The sequence below is a fragment of the Engystomops pustulosus genome, chromosome 6, assembly GCF_040894005.1.
Source record: "Engystomops pustulosus chromosome 6, aEngPut4.maternal, whole genome shotgun sequence".
Lineage (NCBI taxonomy): Eukaryota > Metazoa > Chordata > Amphibia > Anura > Leptodactylidae > Engystomops > Engystomops pustulosus.
In genome coordinates this window covers 180,223,044-180,249,333 of record NC_092416.1, presented here as the reverse complement: position 1 = coordinate 180,249,333, position 26,290 = coordinate 180,223,044, and the positions used below count along the sequence as shown (strand labels likewise).

Genomic DNA, 26,290 nt, shown 5'->3' with positions numbered 1-26,290 from the left:
CTATGTTGTGTCTGAACATGTGATAATCCTGGCAATTATTATATTGTATCTGTGCGTACACATCTGTGGTAACACCAACAGGACCTAAACCATAGCTTATCCCCCCCAGAGCCCAGGCTCCAAAGTTGTCTTTTTTTATATTAAAAAAAAAAATCTAATAAATATGTATAAAAATAAAAAAAAATTTATTGTTTCATTTATATTATGGTATAACACATGGGGGAGGGATTTGTCATGGTTTGTACACGTGAAAACAGGCATACAAGGTGTGATTTAGTCGCAATTGTCATCATATAGCCAGGAATTATGAATACTCCGCCCCCTTTAAGCCGTTTGGGCGGGTAGGGGGAGGTGCCAGGCTTTGCAATGGCCCCACACAATGCTTTCATCATATAGCCAGGAATTATGAATACTCCGCCCCCTTTAAGCCGTTTGGGCGGGTAGGGGGAGGTGCCAGGCTTTGCAATGGCCCCACACAATGCTTTCATCATATAGCCAGGAATTATGAATACTCCGCCCCCTTTAAGCCGTTTGGGCGGGTAGGGGGAGGTGCCAGGCTTTGCAGTGGCCCAACACAATGCATTCCTACCCCATATTCCTCTAATACACATGCAATAACAAATCTCCATGTATATTTTGTTTCAATGAAAATGTTTTTATTTTTAAATTATGTTCTCCAAAATTCTTTTTTAATATATTTTTACAGCACAATTTTTTTTTTTTTAGAATTTACTTTTCTTAGAATTTTAGTGTATCAAATGTGACTTTACGCTTAAATATTTTAAAGTTTTTATTTGTTGTTATTTATTTAATTTTTTTTTTTACAGCCTTTTCTGAAAATTTCAAATACTTCCTAAAACCGTTTCTGCATGGCCAGAATGTAGTTGGTCCTAAAGTCGATCTGGTAGGCGCTGTTAAAAAATATTAAGATCCACAATAATAGTCAAGTATTAGGCTACCTGCTCGTCCTTTTCTTTCCCAAGTTATGACATATTCTGTTCTGAAAGTGTTGACAAGAATCTTTCTCACCAGAGGTGAAGTGGGTGGAGACTAATGTCTGTCAGTCTTTGGCCTCAGGCTGAGGCCAGTTAGCTTGCCCACTGACCCCATGATGCATTGTGTTCTCTCTCAAAGTAATTTAGTATCAAATCCATTTAATTTCCCAAAAGTAAATCCACTGAACACAGCACATCCAGGATGTATATAGTGACCAGCCTGGCAGCTTCCATTACATGGATGAACAGGGGACATGTAATAAGTTAAATTAATCATAAGTAACCCAGTTACATGCAGTCTATAGCCTGTGCTTTGTGAGCAGTAAGGGTTAATAGCTTATCTACACAGAGCTGATACTGCAGATGACAAGGTGGGGAAGTGAGCAGTGAGAAGAGCAGAGACAGACAGATAAAGTTCTGTAGAATCACAGACTGTAATGGAGGGAATGATAGGGAACAGGGGAGATCTTGTACCTCACTATTCTGTGCAGGAGATATCGGCCTACAAATCCAGCTCTGCTACATTCACTGTCACATGACCTCTTCCCCTGTGAGCAGGGAGCAGCAGCTCCTCCCCTCCCAGGAAACCAACAAGAAACAAAGTGTACACAACATAAGGCCTATCAGCACATGGAGAGGAGGCAGCCACTGCAGCAATGAGGTAATCTGAGGGCTATAGCAAAGAAACTACTGATTATAGGTAATAAAGATAATAGGCAAAGTTGTTTTTCATCCTAAGAGATATTGATTTGTGAAAAATAAAAAACCTTTTAAAGGTACTCTTGAAGGCTGGAAATTGATGTTACTACCTTGTCCCAATCTCTGGAAGGGTCACATGTTTGTGTTACCAGCAAATGATACACAAATACAGAGCGCACATGGATGCGGCCTGTGTGGCGTCTATATTTTTCATGACCCCATAGACTTCCATGAGAAGGCAAGGGGCCTCAAACACGGCCAGGAATAGGGCCTACTTCTATGGAAATCGCGTTTATGTGTACAGGTCCAATTAAAATTAATTTGCCACAAAAAAAATTTTTCATACAACATTTTTTAATACCTGATCATACATGCATAAAACTGCACTCTGGTCATACCATAATTGGGACAAACAATTTTTAAAAATGTAGATTTTTTTTTTATTTTTAGAAAATTTAGAATTTTTTTCCCATCCCTTAATATTGCATAGTACTAATATACTACATAGTCCGCTATAGTATATAGACCTGACTCATGTATATTAGTGATCCTGTTATTGAAGGGATCGGGTCTTGAGTGGTGTCAAATGGACAGGGGTCGGCCAGACACGATCTGTTGAAAAAAACAAAATGTTAGGGCATTAGCAAAAAAAAAAAAGTAAAACAGATTTAATTTGTTAATTTTTTCTTTTTTTTAACTCCCGATTCATTGCTCTAAAAATAATCTAGTTTTTTGCTAATAGAAGCTCCACAAACTTTCTGTTACTCTTTTATCTTGTACTTTTACCTCGAATATATGTATCATTTATCTGCACATTCCGGAAATCTTTCCGTTCCATTATACCATGTAATATGCTGGGAATGATGTGTATTTCTGTCTCTCCCCAGAATTCACTTGTTGTATGATTAAACTTTTTGGACTGTACCACTCAAACTTTCCATAGGGGTAGAGCGAAGATTGCTATGACAGCTACTAATGACGATCAGAGAGGCCTCTGTCACACAGTTGTAACGTACAAGATTAGACTATGGCAGTGATGGGCAACCTTTTGAGCTAGGTGTGTCAAAATTCGCCAAATAAACAAGCATAACTCGGGTGCTGTGTCACCTTTAGGAAAAACCTAATTTTGTAATAACATGTCCAGCAGCGGCCTCCCCTTATTAATAACATGTCCAGCAGCGGCCTCCCCTTATTAATAACATGTCCAGCAGCGGCCTCCCCTTATTAATAACATGTCCAGCAGCGGCCTCCCCTTATTAATAACATGTCCAGCAGCGGCCTCCCTTTACTACTAAAATACCCCTAGCGGCCTCCCTTTACTACTAAAATACCCCTAGCGGCCTCCCTTTACTACTAAAATACCCCTAGCGGCCTCCCTTTACTACTAAAATACCCCTAGCGGCCTCCCTTTACTACTAAAATACCCCTAGCGGCCTCCCTTTACTACTAAAATACCCCTAGCGGCCTCCCTTTACTACTAAAATACCCCTAGCTGCCTCCCTTTACTATTAAAATACCCCTAGCGGCCTCCCTTTACTACTAAAATACCCCTAGCGACCTCCCTTTACTATTAAAATACCCCTAGCGGCCTCCCTTTACTACTAAAAAAACCCTAGCGGCCTCCCTTTACTACTAAAATACCCCTAGCGGCCTCCCTTTACTATTAAAATACCCCTAGCACCCTCCCTTTACTACTAAATTACCCCTAGCACCCTCCCTTTACTACTAAATTACCCCTAGCGCCCTCCCTTTACTACTAAAATACCCCTAGCGCCCTCCCTTTACTACTAAAATACCCCTAGCGCCCTCCCTTTACTACTAAATTACCCCTAGCAACCTCCCTTTACTACTAAATTACCCCTAGCACCCTCCCTTTAAATATAATATAATAATAAACTTACATACTTACCCAGTGATGTCTTCTTCCCTGTAGCTTTACTGCAGGTCTGACAATAATGGCGGCTCGGCACCTCCAGGTTGCACCGCGCGCCTCGGGTCACGTGACTGACATGACCTGACGTCAGGTCGCCTCAGTCACGTGACGAGCAGCGCGCATTGCAGCCTGGAGGAGCCGGAGGAGTTGCAGAAGGTGGGCGGACCAACGCGGCGCCGGACAGGTAAGCAGGGGGGCAGAAACACAGGGACGGGGGCGGGACATTAACACAGGGGCAGCACATTACACAGGGGAGCACATTGCACAGGGACAGAAACACAAGGACGGGGGCGGCGGGACATTAACATAGGGGTAGCACATTACACAGGGAGGGGGGGACAGCGGGCGCTGGGCGGCCGCGTGTCAGCAAAAATGACTACGCGTGTCAGTGCTGACACGCGTGTCATAGGTTAGCCATCACTGGACTATGGCCTCCCTGACTGTATATTTATGGTCTCTTAGTCTTAGGACGATATAGAGAGATGAGTAACTACACTGTCCCCCCCAGCAAGCAGCGTGTAAACTTATTTATTGTAAACTTACACTTGCTGATATTTATATCAGTATATGGACACATGCAGTAGTCGGGGTTAACATTCAGACTCTTTGGCAGGTCAGTCTATTGTTAGATACGAGCAGCATAAATCTATGGTAATGCGTCTACTGAAGCACGGCATGCTGGGAGTTAATAATCGACACAGATTTTACTTTACCTCCCCGTTAGGATTTCGGAAACCTAGACCGTGGTCGGATTTAAGCTCCCAAGTACATGTCCTTTAACCAGATAAACAGGTTTAGAAAATAACGAGATATCCCCTCCCCCCTGCCCATCTGACAGCCCCTAGTCAATAGACCCTTGTATTCTCGTATGGTGAGGAGCCTAGGTGCACCAGAATGCCTTTGTTGGTGCAAATCTGACACCTGGTATTCTGCCCGGATGCATCAAATACTATCAAAAACAAGCACATTAAAGGGAACCTGTCATCATGGACCTCATTTTCACTACATATAGGTTACAGAAGCCCATTACAGCTGCATTGTAAATCTGTCTTTCTGCTTTCTCTGAGCTAAGTGTATCACACAATATAATTGTGTGATACAACTTACCCTGACAGAATCCTCTGTGTAGTCCCAGGAGTTGGGCTTTGGTTTGGATGCATTTCACAAAACAAGAAGGTACTTGTCTGTGCTGCAGACTGCCGATGGCTCACTAATCCCCGCCCTAAATGGCTCACCTCGCCTCCTTTACCCAATAAAATCTGGTTAAAAGTGGTGTGGTGTGGGTTGACTGACAGGCCTGCGGCTCCGTATTAAATATTTAATAGGGAGCCGTTCAGGAGCCAGAAGAGCCGGCTGTTCTTAATGAGCGGAGCCTAATAATCCAGCTCACTAAGAAGAGCTGTAATTCTCATCACTAGATCTCAGCCCTTACCCTTGTGCTCCTGACAGCTCCTCCCTCCCCCACTGATGTCAGCTGACCAGGAGCTGTAGGGAGGAGCTACACAGGAGCACAAAAGAGGGGGCTGAGAGCTTAGGAGTCTGCAGCACAGACAAGTCATGTGTAGTTTTTTGAAATGCATCCAAACCAAAACCCAACCCCTGGGACTACATAGAGGATTCTGTCAGGGTGCAAGTTAAGTAATAACATAAAATTATATTGTAATGCAAATGCTTAGAGAAAGCAGAAAGACACATGTAAAATGCAGCTCAAGTGGGCTTCTGTAACCTGTCTTTAGTGAAAATCAGGTCGTATTAAGATTTAAGGCATGAAACCCCAAAAATTAATTTCTCTCTCCAAGTTGAAGCCAGTGAATGCTATAGTTCCTGTGCTAACCCTTAAACCTGATTTGCTCATGGAGTCAAATCCATAATTTGTAAAAATATAATTGTGTAAATAAATAATTTTTTTCCATTAGGATCAAAAATGATCCTTATAGTGTATTTGATATGGAGTGATGCAATAAAATTTTTGAAAACGTTCATAGGACGGAGAGGTGTTATTATCAATGATATAGCTCAGATTCTTATATATGACATGATGTAGCGTCATCTCATGCCATGCAGGGTTCTATCCCCGGGGGGAAACTATTCCGTGGTTCGGACACTTACCGGAGTCCAGCATTATATTTAGGGGGCTGTCGTACATCTTCAGGAACTGTTCTGGCGTCAGCAGATCTTTACACTGAAGAAGGTGTAATATGGAGGTCTGAGGTATGGTCAACTCCGGGACCTTTTCAAAAACAGAGTCAGGGATATTTTTGGAGCCCTGGAAAAGTACAGGCACAAAAGTAACAAGTTACCAAGATGTTTTTGTAATTTTTTTATGGTAGAGTCCATTTTCCAGCATCAGCTGACCTTGGGGTATTTCGTCAGGTGCTTCCCGATCTTAAGTATCTTGGTGAGACACTCGGTGATGATCCCATCCGTGGCCTCCTCACTGAACTTATCCCCCAAGTACTGACCGGGAACATCCAAAACTTTGTAGCTCCACTGACTAAACAAACGACTGGAAATGTTGTGAGATGTCACCACAATCTTGGGATCCAAAACGAACGCCCTGTTAGGGTGAAAAAAAATGTTATGAGGTGATGTCAACCTTTACAGCTGTGATACCAAACACAACCTGTGGACAATGGTGGCGTTATTTGTCAAAGAAATCTATTATGTATGAAGTCCTGTGTTCAGGAATCTACTGACCTGTCTCCTTGTTTCTTCATTCTTTGAAGGTCCCTGATCACACAGTAGAGGACATCTCCGCTCGACTGAAAAAAAAAGGGGTCCTGTTAAGAATGTTTCTTAATAAACTGAAAATTTGTACGTGATGGTGGAGGTAGGGCTGTGTGATTCCGAGCTAACATATAGGTATTACATCTTCTCCTAGTACTGAATGTAATCCTTTTCTCGCTCATTGGCTAGACCTTGGGTCCTAGGCCAAGCTACGAGTTCAAGAACCATGGATATGGGTCACCAAATCTCGTGCCACTGGTTATTGTTGGAGACGTTGGAAAGGCAGTCTTTCCAGAAATTCCAAAAATTGGTTTTCCCTATCTATGGAGGGTTCTGCACGATGACCAACCCTTTAAGGTTTCTGCCAGCAGTAACTAAGTTCTGGTTCCTCCAACTTTCCCACACTGGAGATCCAACTTTTCTCAGTCAATAATGATTTTATTGGGACCAAATCTCATAAGTTTTGAATTTACCAAAATCTCTAGTAAAGATCAAAATCAAATCAGACTTCCAATCATGTTTCCTGGTTCTGACTCACAAGACAAGGGGTCATGAGATGGGAGTGTTTAGTCAACCAATGACAAAGGTAATGGAAACCACCAGTGATGGGCTCTCTATAGACCCCATAGCGGCCCCACAGTCTGTTTCTAGGTATGTTTTAGAAAGTACATATTCCAGCTCATCACCCCGTAACTTGGCTCTGTCTGTCCATGAAGCATAGCATAATCGTCAACGCGTTTCAAGCGGAGAACCGCCCTTACTCATGGTATATGGTATATGTCATGAGTAAGGGAGGTTCTCCGCTTGAAACGCATTGACGATTATGCTATGCTTCATGGAGTGGTTATGAAGTAACCGAATAAAAGTCTATTGTTGTCGTGGAATCTGGCTGGACCGTGATTATATTTCTAGGTATGTTCTACCTCACGTGACGTGTTTACCTCCAGACAGTGGACAGTGTAGGCCGGATACAAGAGCAGCAGGCCGGTTACGTTCTCGCCTTGGTTATACCGCTGGAATTGTTGTTCCCAGTATTCTGTACAATAAGAAATTAACAATATAGGGCAGAACCATAAAAACGATAGAAACTTAAACATGGCACCAAAAGCTTGGTCATCACCATCTAAAAATTTCCTAGTCTGTGATACCGACCAGACATGGAATCACCGAGGCTAATGTACAAAAAGCAGAGAATGTTCTAGGAACATAGAAAAATTAGTATCCACTTGATGCTCTAACGGCCCATTCTGGGTATTCCTGCTGGTCTGCTTGACAGGACATACATGGAGTAATATTTGCATGCTTCCCGAGGCCTGTGATTGGTTCCAGCAGTCACATGTTCATATCTATGAGACCATCAGGCAGGGGCAAAGACTTATCGGCCTCAGGGCAAAACTTAACTTGGAGCCCCCACTCCATTAGTACCTTACAGTAGCTCACGTGACCCATGGAGCACTGGCAGCCAAGGTCTTCAAAAATTAGGAATACCAGGTTAATGTTTATATGTTTATTTCCTCTTACTCCCAAAAAAATCTACATTATGGAAACATATCAATAATACCTATTTTCTAAAAAGGTATCTTAGAAACAGCAGCTCAGCTCCATGAAATGGTTGAATGCCACCCATACTGTACCGTTTTATATACGGCTAGCATATGGCCACATTCATTTCAATGGTGGTGTGGTGTGGTTAACCATTAACATTGCCATATTGTCCTCCGAAACGTAAAAAAAATATAGAGCATGTCCTATTTTCACCAATACATAGAAGTCTACGGAAACGTTTAAGATATGTATTGCATACGTGGCTCATATGTGTATCATATAGTGCTGTATATACATACAGTGTACAGGGAAACCGGAACCAGTGGGAGGTGCATTTTATCAGCCAGCCAATAGTCAGTCAGCAATCATTTGCCAGCCCACCGTATTATACGGTACGGTTACAGTGACATATGTGTCGTCGTAGGCTTGGATGCCTACAGTATATGGCAGTGTTGATACAAAATCTTAGATTTATGCACGCCTATATAATTGTACATATATTAGCTGTAATTGTACATATACTAGCTGTTTTCTCTAAATGTAATAAGAACAAAGTCGAAGGAGAATCGTGTAACCCTTGCAGCTGCATATTTCTCTCTAGCCTCAGTTACTTGACTAAATCCTGACCTACTGATACTAAAGGCTGAGCGGAAAGCTGGGGGGGGGGGGGGCTTCTGAGAGTCTGCAGTTATAAATTTGTAGTGTTTAGAATAAGGTTACAAGGATTTACATTACTTAAATAAGGAGACTTGAAAGGAAAGCAAAGTATTGAGTAGCGGCATATGGGCCCAGTAACTGCAACCTCCATAACTAAACCACTATGGCTTCCCTAGTGATGCCACTGGGGCAACGGGGGTTTGATACATTGACCAGAGGACCCTTATGTGGGCCTAGGTCAGGGGTAAACCTAAACTCTCTGAGGCAAAATATAGAAAGGCACCTCCTCTGCCCCATCCAGTAGTTGTATATCAGGTTATTATATTACTAAGTGGGTTCTCCGTGCACTATATTTAAGAGTCCTGCTTTGTAGTATGTAACTGCACCCCTGGTGCTGCCCCCCCACTTTTCTGCAGTTGGTGCTGCCTGAGGCAAGAGGCTCAACTCGCCACATGGCTGGCCTAGGTTATGAGACAATGGTATACAGTAGGAGGACAACTCCCTCTAAAACCAACCATTGAGTAGACTTTAAGTAACTCTGAATTGGCTACTTCTGCAAAGAACTACAGAACTTATAGATCATCGCAGCAAAAAAACGTGCAAACATGATTCTCATCATTTACCTCCCAGGTCTCTCTTATCAGCCAGATCTGGAGAAATCTTAGACACGAATATCAACCGGTGCAGAAGTGATTTCTAGATAATAAAAGGGAAAAACCTTATTACAAATATGTTACTATAAAAATAGTGTTATGTCTATTAAAGGCCCACAGGGGGCGCTGCATAACAATCTACAGCAGTGATCTGTGTAACAAGATGGTGATCGACTGTATGATCATAGAGACAATGCGCTTGAGATCTCTGTGATTCCCCCCAAAAAATTTTAATCAGGATTTTGATTGGCTACAATCATTATGAACAACTTCTACCAGGATAACACTGAGCGGTCAGGAGCAAGGGACAGGAAGAACTGTCATAGGGATACAAGTACAAATCTGCTTTATATAGAAATATACTTTACCTTAAACGTGGGCTGCAAATTTCTCACTTTTTTAAAGGGGTGGATAGAAGATAACTGATTGGCTTATGATAAAATTGTGAGTGTAATTATCACAAAATGGTAAAGTAGAAGCAAAAAAGTAACATAACACTGTTTAAACCATTTCTGAATTCTGTTATAATAATATATTTAAAAAAACAAACAATCATATTCCTAAAAATAAAATTTTTTAAAATTTCGGCAATATTGTTCCACTAGACGGAGCAAAAATATCCAAATTACTCACGTTAAAGGCACAAAATTACAACTTTTTATAAAGTGGGTCCCCAAACTTAGCTTAGCCTCTGTATCACCCCACCTCCTCCCCCCCAAACCAAAAATCACATCATCCGGACTGACCACATCATCGCGGGCGCTCAGGACCATCCTCTTGTTGAGCAGCTGATGAAAGAAACTTGTCTCCATCTTTTCCGGAGTGGGTTCCGACTTCCATGATTGCGCCCTGACCTTCCCGGTCTCCATGTATAAATGCCCCCCCCCAAAAAAAAAATTACTGTATGCAGGAGAACAACAGATCTGATTTTGAAAGTTAAAAATATAATGAAAAGCAAAAAAAAAAGAGTAAAATGTAACAATTAAAAAAATACAAAAAAGATACAAGAAAAAAGTAAAATGTAATAATGAAAAATACAAAAAATTGCAATAATATAAAAACTTTTTTAAAAATCTACTCTACACGTGTAATTTGCTGGTCAGGTCCATGTTTCGGAGTGCAGTGAAGTTTGCTAACACCCGGATTATTTACTTTTTTTTTTGGTATCTTGGTAACAGGACTGACCTCCACTTTGGATTTACGACGCCTTTGTCTGGTTTGTTGGTATTTTGTGTTGCCTTCCAGCCCCGGCAGCTGTTGCCAAGTAACTCATGAATAGCCAGTAATTACCTGCTTCCCTCCCTCCGGCCCAGGATTCGTTTTTTTTACATTTTCACTTCAGAATTTCATCACAAAAAAGAAATAAAAATAAGAAAAAATATAAGAATAAAATAAAACAAAATAAAGAATAAAATAAAAATTTTTTAAAAAGTTACTTTTGTGGGTGAAATTTGGGGTAGTGTTACAAATAATTTAACTATTTTACATGAAAAAAATAAAAAAAAGTCTCTGGTCACACCCACATGGAAAATAAAGGGACAATGGGAACTTTTTTTTTAACTGTTTGTGCTGTTGTCCACTTTTAGCAAATAACTGATATTGTTTCTGTAATGCAAATTTCCGATTCCTCATGGTTTCCTAGATCTCTGCTTGCTGTCCTTTTATAAGAAGTTTCATTAGGTAGGTTACTCCAGTGGGTAAACAGTGGGCCCTGGTCATGTGATGTCACACAGGTGCACGTCTTGTTATATCCAGGGGTGTAACTACAGTGGTCTTAGCCATAGCAGCTGCTATGGGGCACACCGTGTCAGGGGGCCCAGCCACACAACCTGTCACACTAAGCGTATGCATCTTTATTACATATTATGTTGTACATGTGCAGTATAATATGTATATATTACTGCCAGGGGCGTAACTAGGAAAGGCAGGGCCCCATAGCATAGTTCTGCATTGGGGCCCCCTTCCCCTTAAAAAATTTTAGACACATTTGTAAGCATGTTTATACAATCACACTCATTTATAAAAACATGTATATCTATATCTAAACGTACAAACTTCTACAGTCATACACCCACATTTATAGACTGTTAGGATACATTCAGACGCCCGTCTATGGGGACGTATATACGGCCGCAAATTTGTCGCAACATACATCGGGGAAAGGTAGAGCATGCTCTATATTTCCCTATGTCTGTGGTCGTGCTTCTATGGAAGAGGGAGGGGTCACCTCCTCTCCAGCACGCAGCGGTATGCCTGCCTGGCGGGCATACCACATGTGTATGTACCCTCACATACATACATGTATACACTCATACGCACATATTTATTTAGTCATACATTTGTACGCTCATGCATACAGTATATACACACATATATACACACATATACTGCATATAAACATGCAGCAGATACACACACATATACACACATCACATATACACACCGTACAGTATATACATGGCAAGGCATAACCACTGGCCCATTAACATGGCGGGTCCTGGCAGCTATGGTGGCACAGGGCTGAACAGGAGTGTGCCCTTCATGTATTTCTATTTCCTGCTTGCCCCACAGCCTCTCCCATTTATATCCCAGATGAAACTGTTTACCCCCCCCCCCCCCCCGGGGGACTATGGGGCCACAGTTCAGTAAGGGGCAGCCCCAGCCTCTCAGAGATATGTGCCTAATCACCCAGCGGCTCTCACAGGGAAAGGCCAGATCATCACGGAATTAATACATTATGATGACTCACCTGTGCCGTATCCACGGGCCCCTCAACATGGCGGGCCCCGTAGCAGCTGCTATGGCGGTAGTTACGCCACTGATCACTGCACATCTTCCACAAAAAATGTCGGGGGACAGGACGGCAGCACTAGGAACCCATCATCTCTAGCTCCACCATTGTTCAGTAGCTCCTGGGCTGCATTAAGTGATATATGTGGCCTCTGACCCCTCTAGGATAATAAGACTACATGTGTGTGTGTATGTTATATGTGTACCTGCTGTTTGTGTGTATATGGTGTATATATGCAGTATCTGTGTGTGTATACTCTGTACATGTGTATATATGCTCTGTGTGTGTACATGGTGTGTATATACTTTATATGTGTATACATGCTGTATGTGTGTATATAGTGTGTGTGTGTGTGTGTGTATGTGTGTTTATATACTGTTTGTGTGAATATTCAGTATTGATCAGATGATAATTAACATTACAAAACACATCATTGAGTAAAGCAGCTTCTCTGTGGCTTTTTTCTGCTTCTTTCTCCTGTAGTGAGCAGTGTATCAGCTTTCAGTGCTCTGTCCACCTCAGGTGGAATAGTAGGCTAATGATTAACTCTTTCCACACCTAGAGAACATTTCCTTGATGATTCTGCTCTCTTAGGATTAGACTACCCAGAGATGTCATAAAACACTTTATCAGCTTCTCCTTATCTCTGAGCTGTCAGTGGAGACAAGAACCTAAAGTTGATTTACACAAACTGCTTAAATAAGGAGGGAAGGCAGAGGAAAAAGGAGACAGAATTTTTTTTTTTAATAAAGTATATTACAAAGTTATACTATTATTATCTGCACTGTCGATTTACACAATTTTGACAAAAATGTAGTCACATTTAAAGAATCCTGAAGATACAAAGTGGCAAACTGCAACATAAATCTGTATTTTACAGTACAAAATATCTAAACCCTGCACCGCATTTATCAATGTTTCGAAATTGTTTTTGGACACTTTTGTGACTAGCGCTTCAAAAAGGGGGCCGACCTTATTTAAAAGGGTGTGGCCTAAGTTGCAACAAAAGTTTAAATGTTGTTGCCACTTACATAATGCTATGGCCAAGGATATTCCAAACTATCTGTATTGGAGAGCCTAACCAAATGCCATGTGGAAGATCCATACTAGTTATTTTGGGCACTCAATCTAGGGATCTGGTACATTCGGGGGGGGGGGGGGGGGCAGGGAGGGTAATGACCCCAAAAAATGTCTTACGAAGAATCCTAAAATAAGATAATCTTGAGGAGTTGGTTCCGACCCTCTATCACTTTTTGAATCTGTTTCGTGTCTTGAAATTCCTGATACCCAACCCGGATCTTCATGTAGAAGGGGGAGGTCGTAAACCATATCGCTCCCTCCATTTTGGGAACTTACGGCTTCTATACACACCTTGTTTCTCCAACCCCGAAATAATGCATTCTCCATGCCTGGGGTACATCCTGGGGGGCATCAAAAAGTCACACGTCTTGAGAGTAGATCTTCCTTGTATAAAGCTAGGGTGGGGTTATGGACATTCTTCTAAAAGTCCTCCATATGGTACGGTTTCTTAAAGGGGCACTCCACTAGGGCCTAAGGGGGCGGAGCATGACACACCATAGATTTGAGTCACGGGCCTGTCGTTTTTTTTTTCTATTTTTGGAGATGTTTTTTCCCAACCCAAATCAAAAACCAAACACAAATTTTTGGACACTTAAAATTTTATTCCAATAAAAAAGGAACAAATTTAGATACAAAAACAGTCAAGAAAAATAATTATTGCAAAGAAGTTTCATAGTATAAAAAAAAAAACAACTGTAAAGTTTTTGCACTCACCAAAATATGTGCCTTCATAAGGCCGGTACTGCCGCGGACATTATATATCGCGCCATGAGTTATAGCTAAAATAAATATGGAAGATTTCTTTGACCTTTACGTCCTTTATGACCGGAGAGATTTAAACCATTGTGGCGGCCATCTTTTATTTTTAAATTTTTTGTTTTTTTCAGTTTTAAACTTTTTTTTTTTTTACGATTTTTGATTTGGCCCAGAAGAAGGTGTAAAATATAGATTTACCCATTTTATACTTACCAAATTTTTTTTTATTTAAAAAAAAACTCGATCTGAGACCTTCTGGACAAGGTTCGTCAACCAGTGATTGTGAATCTCTTCTGTAAACTTAAACGATTTGGAAAGAGGAAGAATAAGTTGGCTCAAAACAGCACCGCACATCTCCACTAGTCGTTTGTGGTATTGCAGCTGAACCTTAGTTCACTGGAACTGAGCTGCAGTACCAGACGCCACCTGTGGACACAGTGTGGCGCCGTTTCTGTCCGTTTTTTCTAACCTGAAAAACTTTTTAAATAAGTGTCAACCCATAGATAGATTAAGTATGTAATCGGAGCAATTTTTGTTTGTTTTATTACCTCTAGATGGCGCTATTTCCATGGCTGATACCGTTAGGAAATGGTTATTGACATTTAGGGGGGGGGGGGCATTTGTAATTTAAACTATAATAATATTGTACCTCCCACAATATTGGGGGGTGGGGTTATGCATATTAGCCTAAAAGGGGGAGTGTGTGTAGTTTTGGGTTGTTCCAAGCGTACAGGAATGGAGGTGGGGCTTGGTATCAAATAATTGGGAATGTTGGGTAAAAATTGGACCTTCTAATAAGATATAAAAAAACAGTGCTCAGAGTATATAGCAGGTACCAAGACGTGAGGCCGGTTATTTTAGGACCCTACAATATGGCCGCCACCATTGTGATCTTAAATATATAAAATGTTTCCATACATTGATAAAAATGTAAAATTCCATTGAAGGGAACCCTCCACGTGATTCAGTGCAAACATATTGAGAATTACATTTTATTTTCTCAAAAAATGTTCAAAACCTAAATTCAGACAATCGGGTATTTAAGAAAATATTACATTTTTTTGGGATCATTCCTTCATTCATCGGATGCTATATACATAGACGCTTCCTTTAATCCGGAATCTGACAGATTGTAGGACAATTGGGTAAAAATATAATAAAAATATATTTTAATATTCTTTAAAATATATATATTAAATATATATTTGGTCAATATATTAATTTATACATATTTTACAGGTCCGTAGCAGAATATCTCTGGACTATCAGACGCTGGATTATTGGAGCTGTACAATGTGTATGTATTTTAGCTTTACCTGAGAGTAAACTTTATAGGGTTATTATATTATATCTATACATTATAGTAAACTAAGAAATGTACATTAGATAAAGGGAATCGTGTGTATACTTTTAAGAATGTTCTTTAATTACTCCAATGTATCTAGAAACACTGCAAACAGCCAGTAAAAAATTAAAGATTCAAGATCAATGTGTCTCCATGGTTACAGACTACAAACAAACCCATGTGTAGTCTGGCCCTGATTTCATACTCCTTTTAACCTCCTACTATATTGGGTAAGTAGAGAGGAATTTAATGAGTTTTAGTCAATATTATCACAGTGTCCAATATTTTACTAAAAAAGTAGAATAAAAAATCATATTTTTTACGACTTCTATGAAGTAATCTGTGATGGGGCCTTTAATACAGATGTGAACCTTAGGAAGAAGTAGGAGGAGATGAAACAGAGTAACTGTAGAATAAGACTAGACAGGGAATTTTGTGATTCCATTTTTAACATCTTAGAGACACATTGGTCTGCATGGGAACTGTATACATGAAACGGTAGGAGATGTGTAATCAAAACGATTGATAAAGTTGCATTTTTGCTCATTTAGATTCATTAAAGTAAGAAAATTCGGTTGTACAAGTGTAAAGATTATTCTCCACTTTTATTCCTTGGCTGTTACTAATAAAGTTACTTCAAAGAATCACATGACATCGTATACGGTAACGTAATCAAGCTGCAGAAAAGACGACAAATCTATAAACGGGTATATATTATAATGTATGAGCAAAGTCATGTGATCCTCTGACATAACTTTATTTGTAAAAAAAAAACAAACAAAAACAAGAAATAAAACTTCAAAAATATTCAGCATTTTTATCCACATTTACATAAAAATATTACAATATTTACATCGTTATATATATAATTCTACCTTATACAGTGTGCGTTCTACGATCCAGTTCACGGCGTGGAATATTACCCCCAATTTTATAAAATACAAATTGTTATATTTGTGCATTTCGACCCGGTTTATCGTGACTCGGTTAATAATATTGGGCCATTATGGCACAAGAATCCCCAAATCCTTCATATAATAATGGAGTGACTGAAGAAGTTACAGATATACCTGGACTCTAAGGCCCCACCTCAGAGGACACTAGTAATAAGCTCCTCCCTAGTGGCCTCTAGGGGCTTTTTAGGCAAACAAGTGAATTACATTACGAATCTTAATACTTAGGGTCCTACTGAAAACACTTGCACCCAATAGCTCTTCGATACTGCCTCATGGTGGTCTCCTAATTACGTATTTGACAATTTTGAGTCTTAAAGGGATAATACTCTTCCGGCCCTAAATAAATGAGGCAATTTCCTCCAGTTATGTCTGGTTAGATAGCTAAATCCATGCCTTGTGGGACTAGGTAGATGCTCCTCCTATTACACCACCTGATGAAGGATGTGCTTGAGATTTGAAGGCCTTCTTCTAGACAAATCCCATATATTCCACTTATAGCACTTTGAAAAATGGTAAAAAAAATTTTTTGGTACACAGTCCTAAACAATATGGCGTCGTGTGAAAGTTTAGTGTTGGCCATAGTCACACAATAACAGGCCGGTAGACCCATCGGACTTGCAAGGAGTAACTAGAAGCTAGACTCAGGAACAGTTTTCTTTCTGCCAAGAGAGGAAGTTTGGTACTTCATTCTTTGCAACGTACTTGAGGATATCTTCTCCAGGGCCACCGGTTTGTTAGGTTGTTGGGGCGCACTTCCATTCCTGTACAAGGAGGCCGACCTTTTCATAGTCCATTCTGTTTTTGTCTGGACATTAGTTGAGCTATGCACTCGCCTGATGTCCATTTTGGAGGCATTGTTGGAGAGATCTTCCTTTTGCCTACGGGGCATTGTCTTGCTATCAGTCCCCACAAACCCATTGGATAGGGAAGTCCTTGAGATACCATTATGGAGCTCAGATGTAGAAGTAGCCTCAGAACTGGTATGTCTCCTTGGCTCTTTCTTTAGTAAACCTGCCTTCAACTTGGTTGGCTTCCCGTCTGACTCTCTTTCTGAATGTTTAGTTTTGTCTGGCCGGCTATCGACAACTTTTGTTTGTTGTTTTTGGTTATGGTCTCCCTTTTGACCTGAAGAAGTTTTGGCTTTTTCAGCGATATTTAGGTTTGAACCGTTTATACCCACTGGGCCATCATTACCTGAAGTTCTGTCTTTACTTTGGGAACGTGTAGACCCATCTCCCTTTCGAACTTGCTCAGTACTATCCTGGCGGCCCAGTTTCTCTTTTGGCTTCCCCCTCAAGGTGTCCGTCTTTGAAGATGAGGAAAATGCTCTGGAACTGGTGGCATTGGCACCATAGTCGTTTGATGGGTTTGAAGTTGGAGGAGTTTCACTGGCTGACTTTTCTGTGTTAGTCTTTTTGGGCACAATTGGTTCGTTGGTGAACTTTGGACGTCTTCCCGATTCCAAGTAATCCACTAGCTCACGAGTCTCTGGCTTTGCCTTGTCCTTGGATCCAAATGACCATCTTAGAGGCATTGCCTTACTGATGCTCAACTTTAGTTTAGAAGCTGAAGGCACTCTCATACTCGCACTGCGACCTTTCGCTCCTCGGACAAAAGATTTTGACCCTACAAGAAATAGGTGGGACAGTTTAAGTCATGTAGAAATCTTCTTACACTTATCTACATAAGTAAATGTCTACAAGTAAATGTCCATACCCTTCTCCATGTTGATTTCTTTCTCAAGAAAAATGGGAGAGTCTGGTATTTTTGGCAGAGGGGTGCAGTTTGAAGTTGCTCGAGACACTAAGCTCTCGCGTTGGCTTCCATTCAGCCTTAGGACCCAGTGATCTGACATGGCCGAAGTTGTGGAACCTGCAGTCACATCATAAAGTTAGTACATCTCTAGATTCACATAATCTCCTCCACCATGACCATCTTGGAATGGGGTTGTATCCCAAAGTATGAGTATAATATACATCTTAACCAATATGTCTCCTCCATGGAGGTGATGGCATCAAGAGAGGACCAACAAGCCAACAATTCCATTCCTCCTCATCCTGAACAAGACCAACTGATGATCATGCGCCCAATCCATAGCTGACCTTACCTTTCACAGAGCTGCTGGCAGACCAAGCTGGAATGGCATTTCTCTTTTGGTAGAACAGGAGATAGGCCCCTCGGGTGCAGACCTCATCCTCAAGAACGTTCTCCACATTACTGTCATCATAGCTGTACCACCGAGCATCCACAGAGTTCCTGCAGTAGGCTGAGGGTACAAGAGGATACACTCAGTGCTATATCACCACCCATTAGTCATTTCCCAGACATTGTGATGGGTCTGTCACCTACCTGTGTAGTGACCTCCTTGTAAGCTCCCATGATGGTTACACACTGCGTACAAATCATACAGGACATCCAGGTTCCCGTTCTCGAGATGGTATGGAGGCTGCTTCCAGGATGACCACTGTCCTAGAGGGCGTTTGCTTCCCTGGTTTCTCTTAACCACATGTGGCGCCATATCCATCCCAGTCAATGGGAACTTGACCAATGTAGACAACTTGTTCCTGCGGCCACCAACCTGCCGGAACCTCTTGAGGTGGATGATGAGGATATCCGGGAGAGTCCATAGGCTCAGCTTGACTGTACCTTGTTGTAGCACCTTACAGTGCGGGCACCTCCAGGCATCATCTGGAGCCAGCTGTAGTAGAAAGGGTGGACACATGGCACCAGTTACTAAAACTAATTGCATCTCCCGTAATAACCGGCAGCAGTCAGCACATCAGCGCATGCTCTGTATCATACACCGCTGTGTACCCCCATGGTGCCCCTCACCTGCTCCTCCTTGGTATACAGCTGGAAGCACTCGTCCAGGGTGCAGGTCTGCTGCTGGTGGTCCAGTTGTTGGCTCCGTACAGATTCATCATCCTGAACCACTTCCTCCTGTATATTCCCAAATAATCTTCAAGAGAGAGATTCATACAGTGGAATAAGACATTTAGAGCCAATACTATGACATATGTATACGGGCAATGTATATATAGTATGCATTTATCTATTGTGAACATGATTGTCCCTGGATGTATGTGTTTGCGTATGAACATATATGTGTGTATGTATGTGCATGAATGAGTGCGTGTATGAACATATGGTTAGGTTTGATGAACACCTGTTTTTTGAAAACCATAACTATATGTATGTGGGTACATGAAGGTGTATTTCCATGAAGTTATATGCATGAATAAGGAATATGCACGTGCAAGAATTTATATACATGTCTGTGTATGAATGGATACATGTCAGTGTATAAATGTTTAGTTATTTATTTAAATAAATAAATACATACGTTTATACATACCTGTGCATGAAGGAATATGTCTGTGTATCAATATATATGTGTGTATGAATGTATGTATGTGTATATGTGTCTGTGTATCTATGTATATGTGTGTATGAATGTGTGTGTATGAATGTATGCGTTTATATGACTGCATATGTGTATGAATGTATACTTGTGTGTATGAATGTACAAGTGTGTATAAATCTGAATCTTTGTGTGTATACAAGTATATGTGTCACTGTATTTGTGTGCAGAGGCAGCTCAAGGGGTGATGTGTGTATGAATCTGTGTATGTGCTTGTCTCACTTGTGTGTACATGTACGGACAGATAGACATGTGTACATATCTACAACCTACCTCTCCTTCATCTTGGCTTCCCATTCTATGGCCAGCGTCACATGAGGGGGTCCTCCGCTGCCACAGAGCTGCAGAGCCCTGTCACAATGATAGGAAGAGGTTAATGACAGACACAGTGTACGGCGTCCTTCCATATGCTGCAGTACATAAAGCAGCCAGTAGGTGGCAGTATGTGAAAGGCCCCAGTGCCACTAACACTATCGCACCCGCTACTGTCCAAAATCCCCTACTATAAGATTATGTAAATGTGACTGCAACCAAAATACGTCACATGGGGTTTAGTCACTCTTTCAAGTAACGTATATCTCATACTCACCTGCTCACTGAAGGGTGCTGGAGGGGTCGCCTATCACTGGAGGACAAATAACAGCTGCTCAACGGCGCCCCCACCACCCGGATATTAAATATCACTCCTCCACTCTAAGGAGAGAAAAGCGATCACATGAGTACGATGTGTAATCCCTACGATAGGACCCACAGTACAGGTACCTACAGGTATGTGGGCCTCACTCCTCATCAGGTATTGGATCTTTCCCAAGATGCTTTGCTGCAGATGATCCCAGGAAACTGCTCGGTCCTCACGTAATATCAGCGGAGGCCCAAACCTGGACATAGCAAGACAAAAATAAGTTACACTTTCAACAATGTAACGAAACGCATTCCAACCCATCAAACGCACGGTAACATGTAACACCAGAAAATAAATAAAAAACTAAGAGGATTATAATAATTTACCTAATAATGATTATAATAATTTACCTAACACCTTGTTGGTTCCCACTTTCCAAGTTGCACAGAAGTAGCAGAAGTTTAGAACTTGATGCCAGGAATTCGGATGAGATGGATCCTCCTCCCGGTAACTTTGTTGCGTCTTGATCGAGGCAGCGCGGGGAAGAAGGAAGGCCGTGAGGATACCCTGCCGAAAAAAAGTGACCATCAAGCTGAGAATCCCTTTAGATTTCTTCCTTGATGGGCACCAGGTACTTTTCCAAGTTGTCACAGAACAGTAACAGAACTTTCCAGCAGTGACTTCCTTTATGGCAAATCCAGGACCTTTTAGGATTTAAAACCCACCTGAGCTCCTACCAGAAGCTGAAAGTTTGTTTGATGGTGGAGGGGCCTGAATGGCATAGACGGGGTCACCTTCAGCAATGGTGTTCAGGTCTTCATCATCGTTGAAGGACCTTTGGAATCCGCTGGAATGTAACTCCACCAGGATCACCTGCAGATAAATATTTAAACCCCTTTAGGCCCCAAAATAATACCATGCCTAAAAAACATTTGCATGGCCATTAACAGAACAATGTTGAGCCCAATTTGCTCACAAAACGGGTTACAATTCCCAATTTTATGCAAATGACTGCAAGCTCCACCCACTTTAAAACTGATTTTGCAGGACAATCCCGTTAAAACCAGGATGGGTGGTAGCTGGACTACTACACCTAGCGAAGGAAGAAGTAGTGACTCTGGCATCCCTACAGTTCTGTAGACTACAGGGATATTTATAAAACAGGTTACAATACCCAATTTTATGCAAATTACTGCAAGCTCCACCCACTTTGAAACCGATTTTGCAGGACAATCCCGTTAAAACCAGGATGGGTTGTAGCTGGACTACTACACCTAGCGAAGGAAGAAAACGTGACTGTCCAGAACTGTAGGGATGTCAAAATACACTGATATTTAGTGTTTTTTTTGCAAAATCTTACCTGATCTGAAGGAACTTTGCCCAGATCAGAGACCATCTGCCGTAGAGACGCGACGCTGCCAAACAACGGCACAGCCAGACCAATGCGCAGAAACCGCTGATGTTTGTTTTGAAAAACTAAAGTAACATTCATGGCTCTAGGATAAAATAAAATCAAAAGGGGCAACAAAATTCTTATTAAAAAATATATATAAAATATAATAATTGAAGAAAAGTATAAAAACCATAAATGAAAATGTAAAATAATTAAAACGGCATAAACCGCAATTTAAAGAGAAAGGTATATAAAAAAAATGAAGTAAATACTAATAATCACATTTAATTACAGTGATTAGCGGCTACAATTCTCACTAATCTGCACAATAACACGTCTCACAGTCACAGGCAGCTTAACCTCTTCCTTCCCGAATCTGCCTCTTATTAAAATACAGACTCCAAAGTGGGAGTCAGTGATATTATGGGAAACGGCAGCCTGTAATTATCAGATGCGTCCTGTGTAATCTCATATTACAGCACTAATTACACAACGCCTACCCGTTTGCTTCTGATCCTACAAGCCTTTCAATATAAAACGCACAGTCTATTTAATTTTTCTTTTATGTGGACAAATAATGGTCAAATAAGTCACATTCTCTTCCCTATGTAATCATTTTAGAAAAAAAAGGAGGTGTTTATGATATAAATGACAACAATTTGTGATTTTACATCCAGTTTCACAACAGGTTGTAAAGAGAGATGGTCTAGATCAGCGATGGCGAACCTATGGCACGCGTGCCACAGACGGCACGCGAAGCCGTTTCTGTTGGCACGCGTACCGTCGCCAGTAAGCCTCTGCCCGCTGCCCGTAAAAATTTGGTCTATGCGAGCGGCGGAACTACGCGCCGCTCCATAGACAGAACCGCAGTGTTTTTGCGCATGCGCGGTAACTTGGGAAGCGCTGAAAGTTTCAGTCGCTCCCATAGAAACCGCGCATGCGCATTAATTATCCCGGGCCGCTCCGCTCTGCCGTGCTCCCTCCCTGTCTGCTCTACTCTGTCCCGGTCCGCTCCGCACTGCTTTGCTCCCTCTGTCCCGTTCCGTAGCCCCCCTCTCCTCCACTCCATAGCCCCCTCTCTACCTCTCCGTAGCCCCCCTCTCTACCGCTCCGTAGCCCCCTTCTCCTCCGCTCCGTGGCCCCCCTCTCCTCCACTCCGTGGCCCCCCTCTCCTCCACTCCGTAGCCCCCCTCTCCTCCACTCCGTAGCCCCCCTCTCCTCCGCTCCGTAGCCCCCCTCTCCTCCGCTCCGTAGCCCCCCTCTCCTCCGCTCCAGGTGGGAGTGCAGAATGCATACAGTGTAACCTGCATGCATTCCTGGAGAACCTTCTGTAGAATAAAAGAAAATAAAGTAAGTTTATCTGTGTATATGTATGTAATATGTATATGTATGTAATGAGTATATGTATGTGTATATGTATGTAATGTGTATATGTATGTGTATATGTAGGTGTTTATATGTGTATACATATATATATATATATATATATATATATATATATATATATATATATATATATATATGTTCTGTATGTATTTTATACTACATGGCGATAAGCTGTATGCATTTTATCATACATGGCGGCATTCTGTATGCATTTTATACTACATGGCAAATTCTGTATGCATTTTATACTACATGGCAAATTCTGTATGCATTTTATACTACTTGGCGGCATTCTGTATGCATTTTATACTACATGGCGACATTCTGTATGCATTTTATACTACTTGGCGGCATTCTGTATGCATTTTATACTACATGGCGACATTCTGTATGCATTTTATACTACTTGGCGGCATTCTGTATGCATTTTATACTACATGGCGACATTCTGTATGCATTTTATACTACTTGGCGGCATTCTGTATGCATTTTATACTACATGGCGACAAGCTTTATGCATTTTATACTACATGGCGACAAGCTTTATGCATTTTATACTACATGGTGACAAGCTGTATGCATTTTATACTATATTACGTATATGGTGGGGTGGGGGGGGTGTCTCTCTATGGCTCGTTTTCTCAATTAAAACCTTGTTATTCTAGTTAAATTTTTGTGTTGGCACTTCACTTCAAGTCAGAAGGGTTTGGGTTGCATTTTGGGCACTCGGCCTCTAAAAGGTTCGCCATCACTGGTCTAGATTAACAATTACTGGTGTTGCTGACCTCTGGTGGACAATGCAGGAACTGCAGCAGGTAAAAATATTTAGTTTAAACATATTAAAGCAGAAAAGTCACAAACCTTGTCTGTCGCAGAGGAATGGGCAGAGAAATGCAGAGAAAGGGGTCGAAGGTGTCACTCTGCTTGTGGCAATGCGGACAGGTCAGAGAGGATCTAAAAGGACACAACAAGTAATACTGACCTGGATGCAGAAATCACATATACAATAATAGAAAGTTATGAATTCTATATATAGATAATATGGAGGTAGGCGAGGTGTCTGCTGATGGGTAATTACAGTGGTGTCATCTCCTTAACCACTGGGAGGGGAGGTTATTATATCTCTGCTGGGCAGTAAACTCTGTGCGGTCACTCAATTACATCATAATTGTATAAATAATCATACAACTGGAAAAAAGAAGTTTAAAATGTTGCAAAATGTACTTTTTTCGTAACAATGTCCCGAGTTTTTTGCCATTTCATACCTGTACTGTGCCTGAAAATGCTCCTGTACGAAACTCTGTCCTATATCTGTAGGAGAGGAGGGGGCGGAGCTTACTGATCCGTGATCAGAACCCGGAGGCTGCGGAAGATAAAGAGATAATCAGTAGAATTTGTACAAGAATATAACTACTATAATACTGCCCCCTATGTACAGGACTATAACTACTATAATACTGCCTCCTATGTACAGGAATATAACTACTATAATACTGCCCCCTATGTACAAGAACATAACTACTATAATACTGCCCCCTATGTACAAGAATATAACTACTATAATACTGCCCCTATGTACAGGAATATAACTACTATAATACTGCCCCCTATGTACAAGAATATAACTACTATAATACTGCCCCCTATGTACAAGAATATAACTACTATAATACTGCCCCCTATGTACAAGAATATAACTACTATAATACTGCCCCCTATGTACAAGAATATAACTACTATAATACTGCCCCCTATGTACAGTAATATAACTACTATAATACTGCCCCCTATGTACAAGAATATAACTACTATAATACTGTCCCCTATGTACAAGAATATAACTACTATAATACTGCCCCCTATGTACAGGAATATAACTACTATAATACTACCCCTATGTACAAGAATATAACTACTATAATACTGCCCCCTATGTACAGGAATATAACTACTATAATACTGCCCCCTATGTACAAGAATATAACTACTGTAATACTGCCCCCTATGTACAGGAATATAACTACTATAATACTGCCCCCTATGTACAAGAATATAACTACTATAATACTGCTCCCTATGTACAGGAATATAACTACTATAATACTGCCCCCTATGTACAAGAATATAACTACTATAATACTGCCCCCTATGTACAAGTATATAACTACTATAATACTGCCCCCTATGTACAGGAATATAACTACTATAATACTGCCCCCTATGTACAAGAATATAACTACTATAATACTGCCCCCTATGTACAAGAATATAACTACTATAATACTGCTCCCTATGTACAAGAATATAACTACTATAATACTGCCCTCTATGTACAAGAATATAACTACTATAATACTGCCCCTATGTACAGGAATATAACTACTATAATACTGCCCCCTATGTACAGGAATATAACTACTATAATACTGCCCCTATGTACAAGAATATAACTACTATAATACTGCTCCCTATGTACAAGGATATAACTACTATTATACTGCTTCCTATGTACAAGAATATAACTACTATAATACTGCACCTATGTACAGGAATATAACTACTATAATACTGCCCCCTATGTACAAGCATATAACTACTATAATACTGCCCCCTATGTACAAGAATATAACTAGTATAATACTGCTCCCTATGTACAAGAATATAACTACTATAATACTGCCCCCTATGTACAGGAATATAACTACTATAATACTGCCCCCTATGTACAGGGATATAACTACTATAATACTGCCCCCTATGTACAAGAATACAACTACTATAATACTGCCCCCTATGTACAAGAATATAACTACTATAATACTGCCCCTATGTACAAGAATATAACTACTATAATACTGCTCCCTATGTACAAGGATATAACTACTATTATACTGCCTCCTATGTACAAGACTATAACTACTATAATACTGCACCTATGTACAGGAATATAACTACTATAATACTGCCCCCTATGTACAAGCATATAACTACTATAATACTGCTCCCTATGTACAAGAATATAACTACTATAATACTGCCCCCTATGTACAGGAATATAACTACTATAATACTGCCCCCTATGTACAGGGATATAACTACTATAATACTGCCCCCTATGTACAAGAATATAACTTCTATAATACAGCTTCCTATGTAGAAGAATATAACTTATATAATACTGCCCCCTATGTGCAAGAATATAACTACTATAATACTGCCCCCTATGTACAAGAATATAACTACTATAATACTGCCCCTATGTACAAGAATATAACTACTATAATACTGCCCTCTATGTACAAGAATACAACTACTATAATACTGCCCCTAT

The 26,290-nt window shown here is 40.8% G+C and overlaps 2 protein-coding genes across 3 annotated transcripts in view; both read right to left on the bottom strand.

Moving 5' to 3' along the window:
- Positions 1-925: 925 nt before the first annotated feature.
- LOC140066193 (testis-expressed protein 47-like) lies at positions 926-10,418 on the bottom strand. Of its 2 annotated transcripts, XM_072113729.1 has the most exons (8): positions 9,956-10,418; positions 9,180-9,252; positions 7,296-7,390; positions 6,325-6,389; positions 5,983-6,184; positions 5,737-5,893; positions 4,341-4,401; positions 926-2,306 (listed from the first exon to the last, which is right to left on the bottom strand). In XM_072113729.1, exons 1-7 carry the CDS (start codon positions 10,076-10,078, stop codon positions 4,364-4,366), a joined length of 753 nt encoding a protein of 250 aa, XP_071969830.1. In that variant the 5' UTR covers positions 10,079-10,418; the 3' UTR covers positions 926-2,306; positions 4,341-4,363. The 2 variants fall into 2 exon arrangements, with proteins under 2 accessions (XP_071969830.1, XP_071969829.1); XM_072113728.1 differs by lacking the exon at positions 4,341-4,401 and having other exon boundaries at positions 931-2,306; positions 9,956-10,417.
- A 3,294-nt stretch (positions 10,419-13,712) lies between these two features.
- USP43 (ubiquitin specific peptidase 43) overlaps positions 13,713-26,290 on the bottom strand; it is a 35,948-nt gene continuing 23,370 nt past the window's right edge. Inside the window, exons 3-15 of the mRNA XM_072112634.1 lie at positions 24,225-24,322; positions 23,821-23,913; positions 21,541-21,676; positions 20,906-21,053; positions 20,591-20,747; positions 20,325-20,436; positions 20,148-20,251; positions 19,832-19,909; positions 18,970-19,096; positions 18,487-18,835; positions 18,245-18,403; positions 17,854-18,009; positions 13,713-17,763 (exon numbers count right to left, since the gene is read on the bottom strand). Of these exons, the coding sequence (XP_071968735.1) occupies positions 16,766-17,763; positions 17,854-18,009; positions 18,245-18,403; positions 18,487-18,835; positions 18,970-19,096; positions 19,832-19,909; positions 20,148-20,251; positions 20,325-20,436; positions 20,591-20,747; positions 20,906-21,053; positions 21,541-21,676; positions 23,821-23,913; positions 24,225-24,322 (2,715 nt within the window). The 3' untranslated portion in view covers positions 13,713-16,765. The remainder of the gene's footprint in view (positions 17,764-17,853; positions 18,010-18,244; positions 18,404-18,486; positions 18,836-18,969; positions 19,097-19,831; positions 19,910-20,147; positions 20,252-20,324; positions 20,437-20,590; positions 20,748-20,905; positions 21,054-21,540; positions 21,677-23,820; positions 23,914-24,224; positions 24,323-26,290) is intronic.